Source organism: Salmo salar, chromosome 03 (genome assembly GCF_965601325.2).
Source record: "Salmo salar chromosome 03, fSalSal1, whole genome shotgun sequence".
Taxonomy (NCBI): domain Eukaryota; kingdom Metazoa; phylum Chordata; class Actinopteri; order Salmoniformes; family Salmonidae; genus Salmo; species Salmo salar.
Genome location: NC_138293.1, coordinates 12,313,531 through 12,332,596, shown reverse-complemented (window position 1 = coordinate 12,332,596; position 19,066 = coordinate 12,313,531). Strand labels below are relative to the sequence as shown.

Here is a 19,066-nt window from a genome sequence, read left to right as displayed (position 1 = left end):
ACCAGATTCAGCTCGTCACGTAATCATCAAGCCCTTGAATAGGTGAATCAGGCGTGCTAGTTCAGAACCACAACATGCTGAAACGTCTGGGAGATTAGTTGACGAGGAGAGGTTTGAAAAAGGCTGGACTAGATGCTATTACCACAGTCTACTTCATTTAAATGTACTGTATGTTGTTCCTTCAAAACGAAAGTTGACTGACATCCTATACGACACTACAATTACAGAAAAGTAAGACACAAAACAAGACAAATTCATGCTCATTTTAATAATTTCATACAAAATATTTGTTGATCACAAAATACAATACCTTACCATACATTGTGTGAGACTTTTGAGAAATACATGGGAAATATAAGTACATCTTAAACAATGTAATATTTCAATAAACATAAAGCAGTACAATGACCCGTCACCGTACATAATATAGGAACAATGCAGCCTTCATATGTCTCCAGATAACAAACGGAAAACAATAGAAACCAAGGAATTCCATTTCTGCCAAGCAGCTCCCAAGAGATGGTGTGTGTTTAACTACTGTAGACTACTGTACACTACTGTACACTACTGTACACTACTGTAGACTACTGTACACTACTGTACGAGCTACTGTACACTACTGTAGACTACTGTAGACTACTGTAGACTACTGTACACTACTGTAGACTACTGTACACTACTGTACACTACTGTACACTACTGTACACTACTGTAGACTACTGCACACTACTGTAGACTACTGTAGACTACTGTACACTACTGTACACTACTGTAGACTACTGTACACTACTGTAGACTACTGCACACTACTGTAGACTACTGTAGACTACTGCACACTACTGTAGACTACTGTAGACTACTGTACACTACTGTAGACTACTGTACACTACTGTAGACTACTGTAGACTACTGTAGACTACTGCACACTACTGTAGACTACTGTAGACTACTGTAGACTACTGTACACTACTGTAGACTACTGTACACTACTGTACACTACTGTACACTACTGTAGACTACTGTAGACTACTGTACACTACTGTAGACTACTGTAGACTACTGCAGACTACTGTACACTACTGCACACTACTGCAGACTACTGTAGACTACTGTACTCTACTGTAGACTACTGTACACTACTGTACACTACTGTAGACTACTGTAGACTACTGTAGACTACTGCAGACTACTGTAGACTACTGTACACTACTGCACACTACTGTAGACTACTGTAGACTACTGTAGATTTGGGGATTTCCAGATCCTAACCAACCATTTGAATTTCAAATCCTGGAATTGTTTAGTTTGAGAGTATTTCCCAAAAACAATTTATTGAGAAATTCAAGTTGGCAATTGACATTTCTTGGCAATCAGTTTAACAATTCACAATGTCAGCATTGTGAATTGTGAATCTGAAAGGCTGTTTAAGAATGTTCAGTGGAAATCTTGAGGATTATACAGTTGAACAAATGTTTGACATATTTTGACAGGTAATGGTAGTGCATATAAATTATACCAAGTGTACATTTTATAAATATGATTGTATTTACAGATGAAAGATCATAAATAAACTGTTTCAGACAGTTCAAGGTTTGACACAGGACTAGGTGCAAAGAAGAGGAGATTGAGTGGCTAAGTTTTCCTCATTCACACACACACACACACACACACACACACACACACACACACACACACACACACACACACACACACACACACACACACACACACACACACACACACACACACACACACACACACACACACACACACACACACACACACACACACACACACAGTACACAAACGCGCAGAGTCAATGTGGGAAATGTTGTCACATAGTGATGTTCTGCGGATCTCCCCACAGCTGAGAGCTGCAGTTTACATCGCAGTACCATTTAGATGTATTGTTGACAGACTAGCAACTAGGCGCTGAGCTATCCTACTGGTCAAAGGGGACATTTTACATTACATTAAATTATCATTGAATCGACATTTAAAAAGATGCCATTTGTTTTTGGTTTAGTTTTTTGTTCTGCCGTTTCTGCCTAAACTTGTGAGGTGTCAGCTCAAGGAGGATCTGGCAACCAAAATAATAACATCAGCTGACATCAGACATTGTTGAATGGAGGTTTGTTTTTTGACTTTGGTCTGGGGCTTCAAAATATCACATGTCATGGGATGTCTCTCTCTCTCTGTCTGGAAAGAAACCATTCAAAGGATTACTTTGATTGGCCTCAATTATTTAATTATATGCATTCATTATATTAAGATATCAAATTTACACCTCTTCCATTCTTGGAAGGGTGATATGGAAAATTACAAATATTTTCCAAAAAATATATATATGAAAAAATTTGAATGAAGTTTTAATCAGGTTTGGCAATACACCTCTCTTAAGGCAGAGTTCCATTCTGCTGTTAATGTGCATTAATCAGGACATCTTTGGAGAGTATTGGTTTTCACAGATTACATGGGAAAAGATCGAGATCATTGCTTTACATTTAAGCAAATATGTAACATCAAAAGTAACAGGTTTGCAAACTGCTTTTGCTGTGAATAAGGAACTTGTAGGTTGTGGCATTTGTTGATATTGATTTGAAATGTGTGAGGTACCATATACATGTACAGAGTCATGAATTGGGTGTTAACGAAGAACCTGTCATTAGTAGATGTATTGACCCTTTAGTTAAAACTCTTTCCTACCTCCCTACCTACCCTTAGAAAAAGTGAAACTTGTGCGACTATTGCCGAAAAGACATCAGGAAGACTGCATGTTCAAACCTGTTCAATAAATTATAAAATCACGTCCAAAATACTGTGGCGTAAAAAAAAAAGGCACACAAAAGTCTTTAAAACACTTGTCACAAAAAGGGTAGATGTTCTTTGTTATAAACACCTGTGGATCACTAGTTTGAACATTGGATGCTACCCGGCAACATCCCATCTCTACAAAACAAAACATTTACTCGAAAATAGTCACGAAGAACAAAGATCGCTCTGAAGTGCAAGTGTTTCATCTTGTCCCAATTGAACGCAACAGTCTCTTCGCCTAGCTTAGTTTCATCGTCAGTATTTGTCAGAACAAAGATTGTATTATCTGGTTACCAAAAACCAAGATACGGTACTTCTGTCACACACTAGCATTTTCAACAGGACTCCTTCAAGGCATCACTCCTCAACTCTTCATACTCTTCTTCCTGAGGGCTCCCAAGTCACGTGTTATGGTTCCCCACCCTCTTCTGCATGGGCCCAAAGCCAGTCAGGCCCTAGTGCATAAGGAGAGCAACGCCAAAGAGCCAGATTGCAGGATTCCTCCACTGTAGTAAAACAAGACGTGAAACACAACCTAAAACTGGTGCTTCCATTTATGAAGAGAACAGGTCACGGCTCATTATGTGGGGGAAGCCCCACGTGTGTTCATCTACACTCCGCCCTGGTCAACTGGCGACCACCCCTCTTCCGTCCCTCTCTCGCACTCCTCCACTCCCATCTCTCCATCCTGTTCGTCATCTAGCGTCAGCTCAAACTGGAACCTGTGTCCTCCCTCTCCGTCCCCCTCTCCGTCACCGGTGCAGAAGGGGGGAGAGGGCCTCTGAGGGATCATGCTCTGGTACCAGTTCCTGTTGTCCTCCAGGGTGTCCAGGATGTCCTGGGCGTCCGGGTGCACCAGGTCGGCCCATGTCTCCCACAGCGGGTGGACGATGTAGTCTATGAAACCCACCTGCAGAGAGGGAGAAGAGAGAGGAGATTTAAACATACAATAGTGTACATACTGTATAACCACACTAGAGGGGGTTGTGTGTGTGTGTGTGTGTGTGTGTGTGTGTGTGTGTGTGTGTGTGTGTGTGTGTGTGTGTGTGTGTGTGTGTGTGTGTGTGTGTGTGTGTGTGTATGCAAGCAGTATGTATGTTTGTGTAGGATGTGTATATGTGAGCAGTGTGAGTACTGTACGTATGAGTGTGTGTGTGTGTGTTACCTCTATACAGTATGTATTAGTAACCTACCTGGCTTTTCTCCACTGAAGCCGTATGCTTGTCACACATGGGGCTGATCTCCATGCCTTTCTCCCTCTCGCGGTCTCCCTGGTGGGAGAACTCGTTCATGATGCGGTCGGTCCACTGACGGTACAGGTCCAGAGACTTAGTGGGGTTACTGAGGTCAGCACAATGAACCATGTTACGCATCACCTGCAAGAGAGGGGAGGAGGGAGGATTGTGTGAGTTTGGGTGTGTGTGTGTGTGTGTGTGTGTGTGTGGCACACACGCATTCCTATGCAGGAGTGTGATCTCCTACCTGTATTTTGTCTGTGTAGTTGTCCAGCAGCAGCACTCCAGAGCTGGTCACCTTCTTGGTCTCCACCATGGTCTTCAGGTCAGCCAGTAAGCTCATGTGTTTAGACATGTCTGTGGCCAGTACCTGGAGAGAGAGAGAGAGAGTTGTTGTTAGTGATTTATACATGTTTATGCTACAGTAATATATGATTTGTGATCTTTGATGCCAAGAAACCTAATTTATCTAATTTAATTGAGACAGGGATAGAAAACTGGACTGACCAACGGAATGACCGACTCACAGTCGAAGACCCATATGAATGGGACATCAGAATGAAGTATGTTTGGTCAGAACTTGGACGTTCTCTCACCATGTCTATGACCATCCTGCGGAGGGATTGGCGTTCTTTCTTGGTCAGGTTCTGGAAGATGTCACAGTTGTCTTCCTGCAGCAGCTTGAAGCCCACAGCCAGGTGGTGGTTTTCCAGGACAGACTCGTCGTTGTACATCAGGGCCAGCTCTGAGTCTGGACACAGAGAGAGAGATGGACTATTAGAAGCAATAGGGAAGAATTGAGGGGATAAAATATAGTCAATGATATAGTAAAGGATAACATAAAGTAGTACTAAAGTAGCAGAACTTATTCATTCAGCACTGTTGTTAGCTTTTGAGGGATAAAGTACTCACTGTTGTTAGCTTTTGAGGGATAAAGTACTCACTGTTGTTAGCTTTTGAGGTATAAAGTACTCACTGTTGTTAGCTTTTGAGGTATAAAGTACTCACTGTTGTTAGCTTTTGAGGTATAAAGTACTCACTGTTGTTAGCTTTTGAGGTATAAAGTACTCACTGTTGTTAGCTTTTGAGGGATAAAGTACTCAATGTTGTTAGCTTTTGAGGTATAAAGTACTCACTGTTGTTAGCTTTTGAGGGATAAAGTACTCACTGTTGTTAGCTTTTGAGGGATAAAGTACTCACTGTTGTTAGCTTTTGAGGGATAAAGTACTCAATGTTGTTAGCTTTTGAGGTATAAAGTACTCACTGTTGTTAGCTTTTGAGGGATAAAGTACTCACTGTTGTTAGCTTTTGAGGGATAAAGTACTCAATGTTGTTAGCTTTTGAGGTATAAAGTACTCACTGTTGTTAGCTTTTGAGGGATAAAGTACTCACTGTTGTTAGCTTTTGAGGGATAAAGTACTCACTGTTGTTAGCTTTTGAGGGATAAAGTACAGTCATGGCCAAAAGTTTTGAGAATGACACAAAGTTTGCTGCTTTAGTGTCTTTAGATATTTTTGTCAGATGTTACTATGGAATACTGAAGTATAATTACAAGCATTTCATAAGTGTCAAAGGCTTCTATTGACAATTACATGAAGTTGATGCAAAGAGTCAATATTTGCAGTGTTGACCCTTCTTTTTCAAGACCTCTGCAATCCACCCTGGCCTACTGTCAATTAACTTCTGGGCCACATCCTGACTGATGGCAGCCCATTCTTGCATAATCAATGCTTGGAGTTTGTCAGAATTTGTGGGTTTTTGTTTGTCTACCCGCCTCTTGAGGATTGACCACAAGTTCTCAATGGGATTAAGGTCTGGGGAGTTTCCTGGCCATGGACCCAAAATATCGATGTTTTGTTCCCCGAGCCACTTAGTTATCACTTTTGCCTTATGGCAAGGTGCTCCATCATGCTGGAAAAGGCATTGTTCGTCATCAAACTGTTCCTGGATGGTTGGGAGAAGTTGCTCTCGGAGGATGTGTTGGTACCATTCTTTATTCATGGCTGTGTTCTTAGGCAAAATTGTGAGTGAGCCCACTCCCTTGGCTGAGAAGCAACCCCACACATGAATGGTCTCAGGATGCTTTACTGTTGGCATGACACAGGACCGATGGTAGCGCTCACCTTTTTTCCGGATGCCCCTAACAATCGGAAAGGGGATTCATCAGAGAAAATGACTGTACCCCAGTCCTCAGCAGTCCAATCCCTGTACCTTTTGCAGAATATCAGTCGGTCCCTGATGTTTTTCCTGGAGAGAAGTGGCTTCTTTGCTGCCCTTCTTGACACCAGGCCATCCTCCAAAAGTCTTCGCCTCACTGTGCAAGCAGATGCACTCACACCTGCCTGCTGCCATTCCTGAGCAAGCTCTGTACTGGTGGTGCCCCGATCCCGCAGCTGAATCAACTTTAGGAGACGGTCCTGGCGCTTGCTGGACTTTCTTGGGCGCCCTGAAGTCTTCTGACGAAATGCAGTGGAAATGTTTTTTTGGGGGGGGATTCAGTTCATTTGCATGGCAAAGAGGGACTTTGCAATTAATTGCAATTCATCTGATCACTCTTCATAACATTCTAGAGTATTTGCAAATTGCCATCATACAAACTGAGGCAGCAGACTTGGTGAAAATTAATATTTGTGTCATTCTCAAAACCTTTGGCCACGACTGTACTCACTGTTGTTCGCTTTTGAGTGATAAAGTACTCACTGTTGTTCGCTTTTGAGGTATAAAGTACTCACTGTTGCTAGCTTTTGTGGGAGAATGTACTCACTGTTGTTAGCTTTTGAGGGATAAAGTACTCACTGTTGTTAGCTTTTGAGGGAGAGAGTACTCAATGTTGGTAGCTTTTGAGGGATAAAGTACTCACTGTTAGCCTTTGAGAGAGAAAGTACTCACTGTTGCTAGCTTTTGAGGGAGAGAGTACTCACTGTTGCTAGCTTTTGAAGAAGAAAGTACTCACTGGTGTTGATGAGGAACTGGTTGGAGACCCCAGGGTGGTCCACGTCATGGATGGCTGCCGCAAAGATGGCCGCCAAGATCTCCAGATCCGTGAAGACAGCCTATGATTGGACAGGACGAGAGACGGGGGCAGAGCAAAAGGAAAGGAAACCGGAGAGACTTGATGAGTTTTCCACATTGATAGTAAAAGGCTTCACATTGCAGTAAAAAATCAGCTTGGCAAGATAGAGTAACACATTCATCTGGTAGTAAGTCATTATTGTGTGACCTATGTAGGTTGAGCAGCGATGACATATTTCGGTTGAGTGGTGTTACTCGTATACATGATTTACTATGACTTTAAGGTCTGTTATGTGAGATGGTGTTAGTCACTCCCTTTAGTCGGCAGATACAAAACAAATCAAGAAGACAGGTTGCTAGATAACAGAATCGTAATTCAAGATCTGACTGGATAAACAACAGATGAAAAAAGCAACAACACTGAGCATTTCAGCTACAGAGGTCTAAAAGGCAAACATGCAGTCAAGCTGTGGCTGTGGGCTTTATCATTGGGCTGATGTGAGCTAGGTCTCTGACAATAAGTGGAGGAAGAGAGGGAGAGGAGGGAGAAGAGAGGGAGAGGAGGGAGAAGAGAGGGAGAGGAGGGAGAAGAGGGAGAAGAGAGGGAGAGGAGGGAGAAGAGAGGGAGAGGGAGAGGAGGGAGAAGAGAGGGAGAGGAGGGAGAAGAGAGGGAGAGGAGGGAGAAGAGAGGGAGAGGAGGGAGAAGAGAGGGAGAGGAGGGAGAAGAGAGGGAGAGGAGGGAGAAGAGAGGGAGAAGGAGGAGGGAGAGAGAGGGAGAGAGGGAGAGAGAGGGAGAGGAGGGAGAAGAGAGGGAGAGGAGGGAGAAGAGAGGGAGAGGATGGAGAAGAGAGGGAGAGGAGGGAGAAGAGAGGGAGAGGGAGAGGAGGGAGAAGAGGGAGAAGAGAGGGAGAGGAGGGAGAAGAGAAAACAGCAGTATAGTAAGTAGAGCTAGGTCAGGTGACTTACATCCAGAGCGGGTGTAGAGAGCAGGATGTGTGTGGACTGGGCCACGTCTGCAGCGTGGAGGCTGTTGTGGTATTCTACGTCTGAGTGGTAGTGGGCCTCCAGGGTCATCATGAAGGTCACGAAGGTGTCCGTAGGGATTTTAAACGTATTCATCAGGTCTCGCTCCTGCACGGGACACACATGTGACATGTAACCCACAACCTGTCTGTTTAAATTGCAATGGCATCGTTATAGCAAGATGTAGGCAAAATAATAAAAAAGCAATTACATTGTCAATGCCAAGACTGTAAAGGAGTATGAATTGCTTGACTTGGCTGGCTGAGCAATTGATTGTGACGGTCCATTCATCCTCATGACTAGATGTTCATACTACAGTAGTGATCATTCAGCTACTCACCCAGAAGATGAGGACACATTAAGTAAACACAGACAGCTGATATACACTACTGTAGACTGTGTGCTGGCGAACCACCCCTGGTGTGTGTGTTTGTGTGTGTGTGTGTGCGCGCCTGCAGGGGAAACACTGCATTCCGACAGTAACGGAAGAGGAGGAAGAAGACTGACCTGGAAGATGGTGTACATGGTGCAAGTCAGCGGGCGGTTGTGGGAGTGCTCAGCCACCCTGAAGATGTTCAAACCCCACTTGTTGATGTTCTCAAGGTCCTGAGAGAGAGAGAGATTAACATTTTCAATTCACTATTCATTTTGAATGAGTCTTGACTAAAGTTCCCTTAATTTCCTAAATTGAATTTAAATAGAATAAACCTCCTCTGGGGTGTATTAAATGAGGTGAAACATTCTGAATGCTGCAGAAAGAAATGGAATGAAAAGAGATGACATGATTCCCTATTCTATATGAAAGACAGTCATACCAGTGCTAGACAATACATTTCTATGTATTGTGTAACAGTGTACCCTCCTGTACAGGCCCATATGTTTGTTAATACAGACTTCCCCAGTACCTTAGACAGCAGGTCCTCCTGATCTGTCTTGACCCCAAAGCGGCTGATGCTGCTGCCTTGGAGCCCAGCGGAATGGCTGAACTTCCGGACCCCGCTGATCTGGGTCAAGGTCCCCTGACCCTCTATCTGGGTCTGGTGGTGGGGTCTCTTTTTCCGCTCTCTGGTCTTGGCCATGGGGCACGGTAACTCCAACTCATTCTGCTTGTCTGCAGGGAGGGAGGGATGGAGGGAGGAAGGAAGGTTAAACTACTGCACCGTAAAATGAAAATACAGACTTGCAAACAACAATGGTGTGACAATGGTGAAGTCATGATCGCAAAGCATAACATTTATATTGATATGTACATTTATAAAGCACAATGTATGTGCGTATGGACATCTACCTCGATATGGCACATTCATTTATTATTTAAATACCAACAACAGACGTGAGAGGGATGCTTCAGATGTAGGATCTTAATTAGACTGGTTTCTCACAGCAGGAAAATAATCCTTCAACAACAGGACATTACGAATTATTGTGTGGATTATAATTAATTTACATTTTTGTATGGGCTGATACATTTTTAAGTGGATATTATAGACTTTAGAAGCCTTTTAAAACTTGAATACACTACAAGTTTGCATTTTCTGCTGTGTAGGAAATGTCCTTCAACAGCAGGATGATCAAATTAAGACCCAACATCTGTATATGACTATGTATAAGTAGTGTGTATTAGTGTCCTTGCAGAGAGGCATTTCATTTGTCACACCCCTGACCAGACCTTCCTTCCCATCTACTGATAGTCATTCAGTTAGCATGGTAATAATTCAGTTACAATCATCCCTTTTTCTAGCTCTCACGCATCTCTGTCACTCTCCTTTTCTCTTATCTGTTCTTCTCCAGGAAACATCCAGAAGCAAATAGCCAACAAGTAGCAAATACTTTATTAATGACTTATGACGAAGAAATAACCTGTTGCAAATCCGCTATTGAGAAATTCCTGGAACTTCCCATAATATTTAATGAGGCATCAATTCCAAGTAGAGTAGTGAATGAATACTGCTTGTGGATAAATAAAAGTGAATGAATACTGTTATGGATAAATACAAGAAAAGTGATTGAATACTGTTGTGGATAAATAAAAGCCTTTTTTTCCAAACCATAACAATCCGTAGAAATGTGTCATATTAAGCAGAATAGTTTGGAGGAGGGGCTGGGCTATATGCGGGTGGCTTGTTGTGGTGGTGGTGAAGTGACCTCTCTCGAGGCACTACATGTGAGTAACACGTGGTGTGTGTGTGTTGTTTCACACATTACTCTATTCTCTATGAGGCGTAGAGATGGTTTGCCTCAACCTGACAGGTGCAAGCAGCAATGCAGAACACAAAACAATTTTGCCTCAAATCACTATACATTATTTTCTCTCTCAGGTTCTCCCTCATTTGATTGATTATATTTGCCAGTTTAAAAAATCCATACACACACAGTACATAGGTTTTAAAAAGGTGACAGGGATAGTCAGTGACTTATTTCCATTGTGGTCCCTAAAGTGCAACAACATTACATAGATACAGATGTGATGTGTGTTTTGTCCTATGTTTTTATTTTATTTTTAATTTTTAAACCCAGACGCCCTTCCGGCAGGAGGCCTTTTGTCTTTTGGTAGGCCATCACTCTAAATAAGAATTTGTTCTTAAATGTCTTGCCTAGTTAAATAAAATACAAATATTCTATCTATTGTTAATGTCTCTTCATATCTTATCAATGTCTTTCCTTCTCTTCCTCCTTTCCACCCTTCTACCATCTCCCTCTTTCTCTCCATCTGCCAGAAAGATGGAGGCTTGTTTACAAGTGGGAGCACTGTGCAGTTTTCTCTGTGCTGTGGAGAAGTGGTGGTGTCAGCTAACGCTTGCTTATCGGCTGGGAGTTCTGGAATGTGTCACTGGGTTTTTAGAGATGAGGCAACACCAGACGCAGAACAAACACACGTTCTCTCTCGTTCTCTTTCGCGTTCTCTCTATAGAACGACAGAGTCCCTGGGAAGGGTAGAAGGTCTCCCTCTCTATCTCTGCAGTGAGAGAGGGAACACTCCAGAGTCCCTGGGAAGGGTAGAAGATCTCCCTCTCTCTCTCTCTGCAGTGAGAGAGGGAACACTCCAGAGTCCCTGGGAAGGGTAGAAGATCTCCCTCTCTATCTCTGCAGTGAGAGAGGGAACACTCCAGAGTCCCTGGGAAGGGTAGAAGGTCTCGCTCTCTCTATCTCTGTAGTGAGTGCGGGAACACTCCAGCAGACCAGATCAGACTGGTTTGAAACTAGTGCAGAGCAACTCCACACCGGTACCCCACTCCACAACATCTCTTTCTCTCTCTCTGTCCCTCCAGCCTTTTTCCTCCTGCTGCTTAATCAGGTATTCCTTCTTTCTCATTCTCTCAGTGTAAAAGCCAATAATAGCCAAAACATCCCCATTCAGACCGAGGAGGAACATGTAGTGTCCATCAGCACAGCAGTGGAATACATAACATGGGTTATTTAGTTTCAAGTGTACTTGTACTGTATGTAATAGTGTGTGTGTGTGTGTTGTCTTACCAAGGAAGGTGTTGGAGATGAACTCTGACACCTGGTTGCCAGAGCGACTCATCTCTGACAGGTGCGTCAACTCCCGGTTCAACATCCTCTTGAACTGGGGAGACACAAAATGACACAACACCATGTTAGATAGCCATTAGATAGACTCTGTATCTCAGTTGGTAGAGCATGGAGCTTGCAATTCCAGGATAGTGGGTTTGATTCCCGGGCCTACTTGTATATAAAATGAATGCATGCATGACTAAGTCACTTTGGATAAAAGCGTTTGCTTAAATGGCATATATTGTTGTTATATTATTATATAGGCTGTATGAAAAGCAATAGGAAATGGCTGCCCCGGGTAATGGCATCAACTGTGTCCTCTTGAATTGGAGTAACAGAAAAGGAGGACAACACTAGGTTAGATACACGACACGTACACCAGCGTTTCCCAAACTCAGTCCTCAGGATCCCAAGGGGTGCACAGCTGATTTAAATCATGAACTAATCATCAAGCTTTGATAATTGCTGTGTTAGGGGCAAAATCCAAAACGGGCACCCCTCTGGGTCCCCAGGACCAAGGTTGGGAAACGCTGGTGTAGACCAACAAGACAATGAAGTGAGTAACATGACAAGACCCCATTTAACTGTAGATATAATGTATATAGACCAACAAGATATCTAACAGGGGAGACAGAAAATGACACAACACCGTATTCCTGGAGACCTACAGGAAATGGCTGTCCAGGGGGTAGCATAAATAGTTTCCTGGAACTTTCCGTTGACATGGGAGTATTGGACCCCAAGGGAATAGGCTTGTTTGTGTGATACCATATAAGGATTTGATGTAGGGTATAGGCTTTATGACAGACCTGTTTTGAGATATTTGGTAAACAAATCAACCATTTCTAGATAAATATGTACAGCATAGGGTCAGATTCAACCAAATTACTGCAGTAGCTTTTCAACCAAATTACTGCAGTAGCTTTTCAACCAAAATACTGCAGTAGCTTTTCAACCAAAATACTGCAGTAGCTTTTCAACCAAATTACTGCAGTAGCTTTTCAACCAAATTACTGCAGTAGCTATTCAACCAAAATACTGCAGTAGCTTTTCAACCAAATTACTGCAGTAGCTTTTCAACCAAAGTATTGCAGTAGCTATTCAACCAAATTACTGCAGTAGCTATTCAACCAAACTACTGGAGTAGCTTTTCAACCAAATTGAAAAGTACCCCAGTCCCCAACACACCTTGATGTACCCCAGTCCCCAACACACCTTGATGTACCCCAGTCCCCAACACACCTTGATGTACCCCAGTCCCCAACACACCTTGATGTACCCCAGTCTACAACACACCATGATGTATCCCAGTCCCCAACACACCTTGATGTACCCCAGTCCCCAACACACCTTGATGTACCCCAGTCCCCAACACACCTTGATGTACCCCAGTCCCCAACACACCTTGATGTACCCCAGTCCCCAACACACCTTGATGTACCCCAGTCCCCAACACACCTTGATGTACCCCAGTCCCCAACACACCTTGATGTACCCCAGTCCCCAACACACCTTGATGTACCCCAGTCTACAACACACCTTGATGTACCCCAGTCTACAACACACCTTGATGTACCCCAGTCCCCAACACACCTTGATGTACCCCAGTCCCCAACACACCTTGATGTACCCCAGTCCCCAACACACCTTGATGTACCCCAGTCCCCAACACACCTTGATGTATCCCAGTCCCCAACACACCTTGATGTACCCCAGTCCCCAACACACCTTGATGTACCCCAGTCTACAACACACCTTGATGTACCCCAGTCCCCAACACACCTTGATGTACCCCAGTCCCCAACACACCTTGATGTACCCCAGTCTACAACACACCTTGATGTACCCCAGTCCCCAACACACCTTGATGTACCCCAGTCCCCAACACACCTTGATGTATCCCAGTCTACAACACACCTTGATGTACCCCAGTCTACAACACACCTTGATGTACCCCAGTCCCCAACACACCTTGATGTACCCCCAGGAGAGACAGAGCATGGTGTTGGCTTCAGGCATGGTTCTGTACTTGGCTGTCACCCCTAGCTGTCTTCAGCAGAACCCTTGTGTATGGTGCTCCTTTCTGAAGACAAAACCAAGGTTGTCTTTACTCAACAACCAACACCCCTGCCTTCATTTCTTCTCTCTCTCTCTTCGTATCAAGTCACAGATGACAGATCAATGATAATCCCCTTCGAGAGCGAGCACCTAAGACCCCCTCCCGATCGCTCTTCATCATTTCTGGAATCTCCTCAGTCACAACGGCCAGTTTGATAGTGACTGTATTTCCATTAGTGAGAGACGGTCTTCTCCTGAACAGCAGTATGGAGGTACGTCAATAGGTAAGAAGCTTGCAGCAATGTAGGTAGAGGTACAATAAGTGGATCTCTTAACCAAGATATCTCTATACAGGCAGATGAAGTGGAAGCAAATGGAAGACAAATGGCAGTCAAAGAGGAGATCCCAGTCCTGTATTTCTATGACATCTCTATCCATCCCAGTGGGCCAATGGTAGTGGGTGGCAGAGGAGATTCCAGTGATATATCCATCCATCCATCCTCTGTGAGACTGAGATGAGGCAAAGATGCTTAATGGCTTGAAGGAGGGATGGAGGAGGGGGACGGGAGTTCCAGCGGTGGCTTGAAGGAGGGATGGAGGACGGGGACGGGAGTTCCAGCGGTGGCTTGAAGGAGGGATGGAGGAGGGGGACGGGAGTTCCAGCGGTGGCTTGAAGGAGGGATGGAGGAGGAGGACGGGAGTTCCAGCGGTGGCTTGAAGGAGGGATGGAGGACGGGGACGGGAGTTCCAGCGGTGGCTTGAAGGAGGGATGGAGGAGGGGGACGGGAGTTCCAGCGGTGGCTTGAAGGAGGGATGGAGGAGAAGTATGGGGGTTCCAGCAGTGACTGGCTAGAACTGGCTGGCTGGTGAAAGCTGCCTCCCACTCTCTTGCGCCTTCTTTCACCCTCTTCTCTCACCCCTCCCCCCCTCGCTCTCTCTGTTCCGTCGCTGTGGCTCAGTTGGTAGAGCATGGTGTGTGCAATGCCAGAGTTGTGGGTTCGATTCCCACGGGGGGGCAGTACAAAAATGCATGAAATGAAATGTATGCATTCACTACTGTAAGTCGCTCTGGATAAGAGCGTCTGCTAAATGACAAAAATGTAAGCCCCTGCTCTCTTACCCCTCTCTCTCTCACCCGTCCTCTCTCTCTCTTACCCCCTCCTTTCCCTCACTCCTCACTTTAGTCCCCAACAAACACGCACACCACTGCAGACATCAACATGGAGATTGCCCCCTCCCCCACCCCCCAGAGTGCAGAGTTTGCAGCAGCCTTCCTCTATCCACCACAGTCTTCATTCGTCTTAATATGTCTAGCGCCATCAAGAGAAGTATGGGGTGTTGTTAATAACCAGACTACTTGTTCTTCACTACAAACACTGCAACACAAGGAGAGAAAGACAGTGGGAGGGAAAGAAAGGGCTGGGTAGAGAGAGAAAACACAGGACTCACAAATCTGCAACAACCAATTACACGACAACCTGAACGCCATGGCAACAGAATCACGTGCACTGCACAGGCGCTCTCACTGAGGTCTTCCCTCCAAACACATCACACACACACACGCACACACACATTACTCAGCTGAGTGAAGCCACTGCAGGTCCTCTAGCCACTGCAGGTCCTCTAGCCACTGCAGGTTCTCTAGCCACTGCAGGTCCTCTAGCCACTGCAGGTTCTCTAGCCACTGCAGGTCCTCTAGCCACTGCAGGTCCTCTAACCACTGCAGGCCCTCTAGCCACTGCAGGTCCTCTAACCACTGCAGGTCCTCTAGTCTGCAGGTCCTCTAGCCACTGCAGGTCCTCTAGCCACTGCAGGTCCTCTAGCCACTGCAGGTCCTCTAGCCACTGCAGGTCCTCTAACCACTGCAGGTCCTCTAACCACTGCAGGTCCTCTAGCCACTGCAGGTCCTCTAGCCACTGCAGGTCCTCTAGCCACTGCAGGTCCTCTAGTCTGCAGGTCCTCTAGCCACTGCAGGTCCTCTAGCCACTGCAGGTCCTCTAACCACTGCAGGTCCTCTAGCCACTGCAGGTCCTCTAACCACTGCAGGCCCTCTAGCCACTGCAGGTCCTCTAGCCACTGCAGGTCCTCTAACCACTGCAGGTCCTCTAGTCTGCAGGTCCTCTAGCCACTGCAGGTCCTCTAGCCACTGCAGGTCCTCTAGCCACTGCAGGTCCTCTAGCCACTGCAGGTCCTCTAGCCACTGCAGGTCCTCTAACCACTGCAGGTCCTCTAGCCACTGCAGGTCCTCTAGCCACTGCAGGTCCTCTAACCACTGCAGGTCCTCTAGCCACTGCAGGTCCTCTAGCCACTGCAGGTCCTCTAGCCACTGCAGGTCCTCTAGCCACTGCAGGTCCTCTAACCACTGCAGGTCCTCTAGCCACTGCAGGTCCTCTAGCCACTGCAGGTCCTCTAACCACTGCAGGTCCTCTAGCCACTGCAGGTCCTCTAGCCACTGCAGGTCCTCTAGCCACTGCAGGTCCTCTAGCCACTGCAGGTCCTCTAGCCACTGCAGGTCCTCTAGCCACTGCAGGTCCTCTAGCCACTGCAGGTCCTCTAGTCTGCAGGTCCTTTGCTTCATCTCAATCTCGATATTTGTGTCTGTATACATGTGTCTTCTCTGTGTATCTTCTATTTATATGTTTATTTCATTGGCACTACTTAACTTCAATACAAACATGAGAAGTAATATGGTAATCTGAAAAATAGCCAATCAAATACCCTGCAGCTAATTTACAGAATCTAAGAGGTTGTAGTTGTTTCTAGGAAAAAAGCGTTCCCCTTTTAGCATTGAACGGCCATCATACCGCTGTCTGTTATTTCCCTTTGACTGGAACCTGAACACAACCTTCAATGCAAAAAAAAAGAAGCCCGTCCATCTTTCATAAATCAACACTTTGGCCTCACTCAACTACAAACCCAACTGCCAGAGACAGTGTATCAATCCAAAGAAACCCCATGAAACTTCCCCAACTGGATATTTCGAAATCCTACACGGCTATTCCGTTCAAGCAGATTTGGAATTCATTCTTTACGGAAGACATCAAGGTACTGCATCGTGACCACTGTGACCTCTGAACTATGTGGACTATGTCTTCTGCGTTTTCCCCTGTAGTCATATAGACGTACGGTGGTCATATAGACGTACGGTGGCCATATAGACGTACGGTGGCCATATAGACGTACGGTGGCCATATAGACGTACGGTGGCCATATAGACGTACGGTGGTCATATAGACGTACGGTGGACATATAGACGTACGGTGGTCATATAGACGTACGGTGGTCATATAGACGTACGGTGGTCATATAGACGTACGGTGGTCATATAGACGTACGGTGGTCATATAGACGTACGGTGGTCATATAGACGTACGGTGGTCATATAGACAGACGGTGGTCATATAGACGTACGGTGGTCATATAGACGTACGGTGGTCATATAGACGTACGGTGGTCATATAGACGTACGGTGGTCATATAGACGTACGGTGGTCATATAGACGTACGGTGGTCATATAGACAGACGGTGGTCATATAGACAGACGGTGGTCATATAGACGTACGGTGGTCATATAGACGTACGGTGGTCATATAGACGTACGGTGGTCATATAGACGTACGGTGGTCATATAGACGTACGGTGGTCATATAGACGTACGGTGGTCATATAGACGTACGGTGGTCATATAGACGTACGGTGGCCATATAGACGTACGGTGGTCATATAGACAGACGGTGGTCATACTGACATCCGTATGTACTATATGTTGAGACAGGATGACAGGAACATGAGTGTGTTCGGTAGGACTCACTACTCAACGTGCGCCATCACTCACACATCCTGTTTTGTTGGACTGGGGGAACACACTCTTGTGACACACTTGTGACACACACTCGAAACAATACATTGTTGTTTGGAGCTTCCTGAAATTGAGTGTACATTTGTAAGGTGAATGAGTTCTGAATAGTAACACAGTGTTGAGTGAACATACTGTATGTCATAACACACTGAATAGTACACAAGTGCATTATTCAAAGTAGGCAGTGATAAGGTGTGTGCCACTGCAGGCTATGGAAATACCTCAGAGCTTTCAACAGGCTCATTGTTGCAATAATGTCAATGTATTCTTTTCAGATAACCCCTATCCATCCCACACAGTACATTATGTTGTGTGCATGAATGCACATTGATAGTTTCTCCTTTACATTGTAGGCTATAGCGCTTTGAGCGTCTGAAAAAGACTGACATTATCAATTACTACTCTTATTATAAACTGGTGAACAAGTTTTTCCAAGTTTGAAACACAATATGAGATCATTTTTTCCGACTGGCCCTGGTCTTCAAACCATAACCGTTGTGTGACTGACTGACCCTCTATCTAGAAGAAAGACACAAAATCGGAAACGCAGAATCTAAATCCCTGGACGTAGCCTAATCCCAACCCACTGAGAACTTCTTTGGTATTTAATAGAAGATATAATCTGTTGTTATGCAATTGATTACAATATGATCCATGAATATAAAAATCCAAGCCAACAGACAAACTATTGAACTTGAATGGACTTCAAAGTGAAGCGAAAGGTTTTTTGTAAATGAATTATAATGGCAGCACAAGTGTATGACCCACATCCATTCATACAATCTGACTATGCACAAGTCCCTACTTTTGGACAAGTTGTTTTAAGTAAAGCCATTTCATAATTTAACTGGAATGAGAGTAGAGACTCTCTAGCAAAACTAGTTGTGCACAAACTCACCTGTTTCCAGTGCGTAAGCATCCCAAGCGTTTTCTCCTTGGTCTCAGAGCAGCATAGCCCCATTCTCGCAAAGGCAATGCCACACGTACAATATAAACTTCCCAAAACTTGAAACTTCCCAAAACTTCTCTGAAATACGTGAGCGTGTCTCTGTTTATCTTTCTGTGTCTGCTTCCTCTCTGTATTCAAGTCTATTCTCTTCTGGCGACAGTCGGGAAACATAAAGTGTTAAACCTGACTGGCTGGCTGGCCCACACAGAGACTAAGCTAAACAACTCCTCACTCAATCATAATGTAGCCCCATGCCTGTTGCCAACTCCTCCCTCCCCCCTCCCTCCCTCCCACTTCCTCCTTTGGTGATAATTCACTGGTAAGATCTCAGCCTCCTGACAATGCCTCTGGCACTGGTCCAAAGAATCAGCACACCTACCTAGACTAAACACACCTACCTAGACTAAACACACCACACCTACCTAGACTAAACACACCACACCTACCTAGACTAAACACACCACACCTACCTAGACTAAACACACCACACCTACCTAGACTAAACACACCACACCTACCTAGACTAAACACACCTACCTAGACTAAACACACCCCACCTACCTAGACTAAACACACCTACCTAGACTAAACACACCTAC

The 19,066-nt window shown here is 45.0% G+C and overlaps 1 protein-coding gene across 1 annotated transcript in view; it reads right to left on the bottom strand.

Annotated features, from left to right (window-relative positions):
• Positions 1 to 249: 249 nt before the first annotated feature.
• LOC106598452 (3',5'-cyclic-AMP phosphodiesterase 4B) overlaps positions 250 to 19,066 on the bottom strand; it is a 104,838-nt gene continuing 86,021 nt past the window's right edge. Inside the window, exons 9-17 of the mRNA XM_014189494.3 lie at positions 11,559 to 11,652; positions 8,990 to 9,195; positions 8,592 to 8,690; positions 8,028 to 8,192; positions 7,003 to 7,102; positions 4,646 to 4,800; positions 4,297 to 4,419; positions 4,008 to 4,190; positions 250 to 3,724 (exon numbers count right to left, since the gene is read on the bottom strand). Of these exons, the coding sequence (XP_014044969.1) occupies positions 3,425 to 3,724; positions 4,008 to 4,190; positions 4,297 to 4,419; positions 4,646 to 4,800; positions 7,003 to 7,102; positions 8,028 to 8,192; positions 8,592 to 8,690; positions 8,990 to 9,195; positions 11,559 to 11,652 (1,425 nt within the window). The 3' untranslated portion in view covers positions 250 to 3,424. The remainder of the gene's footprint in view (positions 3,725 to 4,007; positions 4,191 to 4,296; positions 4,420 to 4,645; positions 4,801 to 7,002; positions 7,103 to 8,027; positions 8,193 to 8,591; positions 8,691 to 8,989; positions 9,196 to 11,558; positions 11,653 to 19,066) is intronic.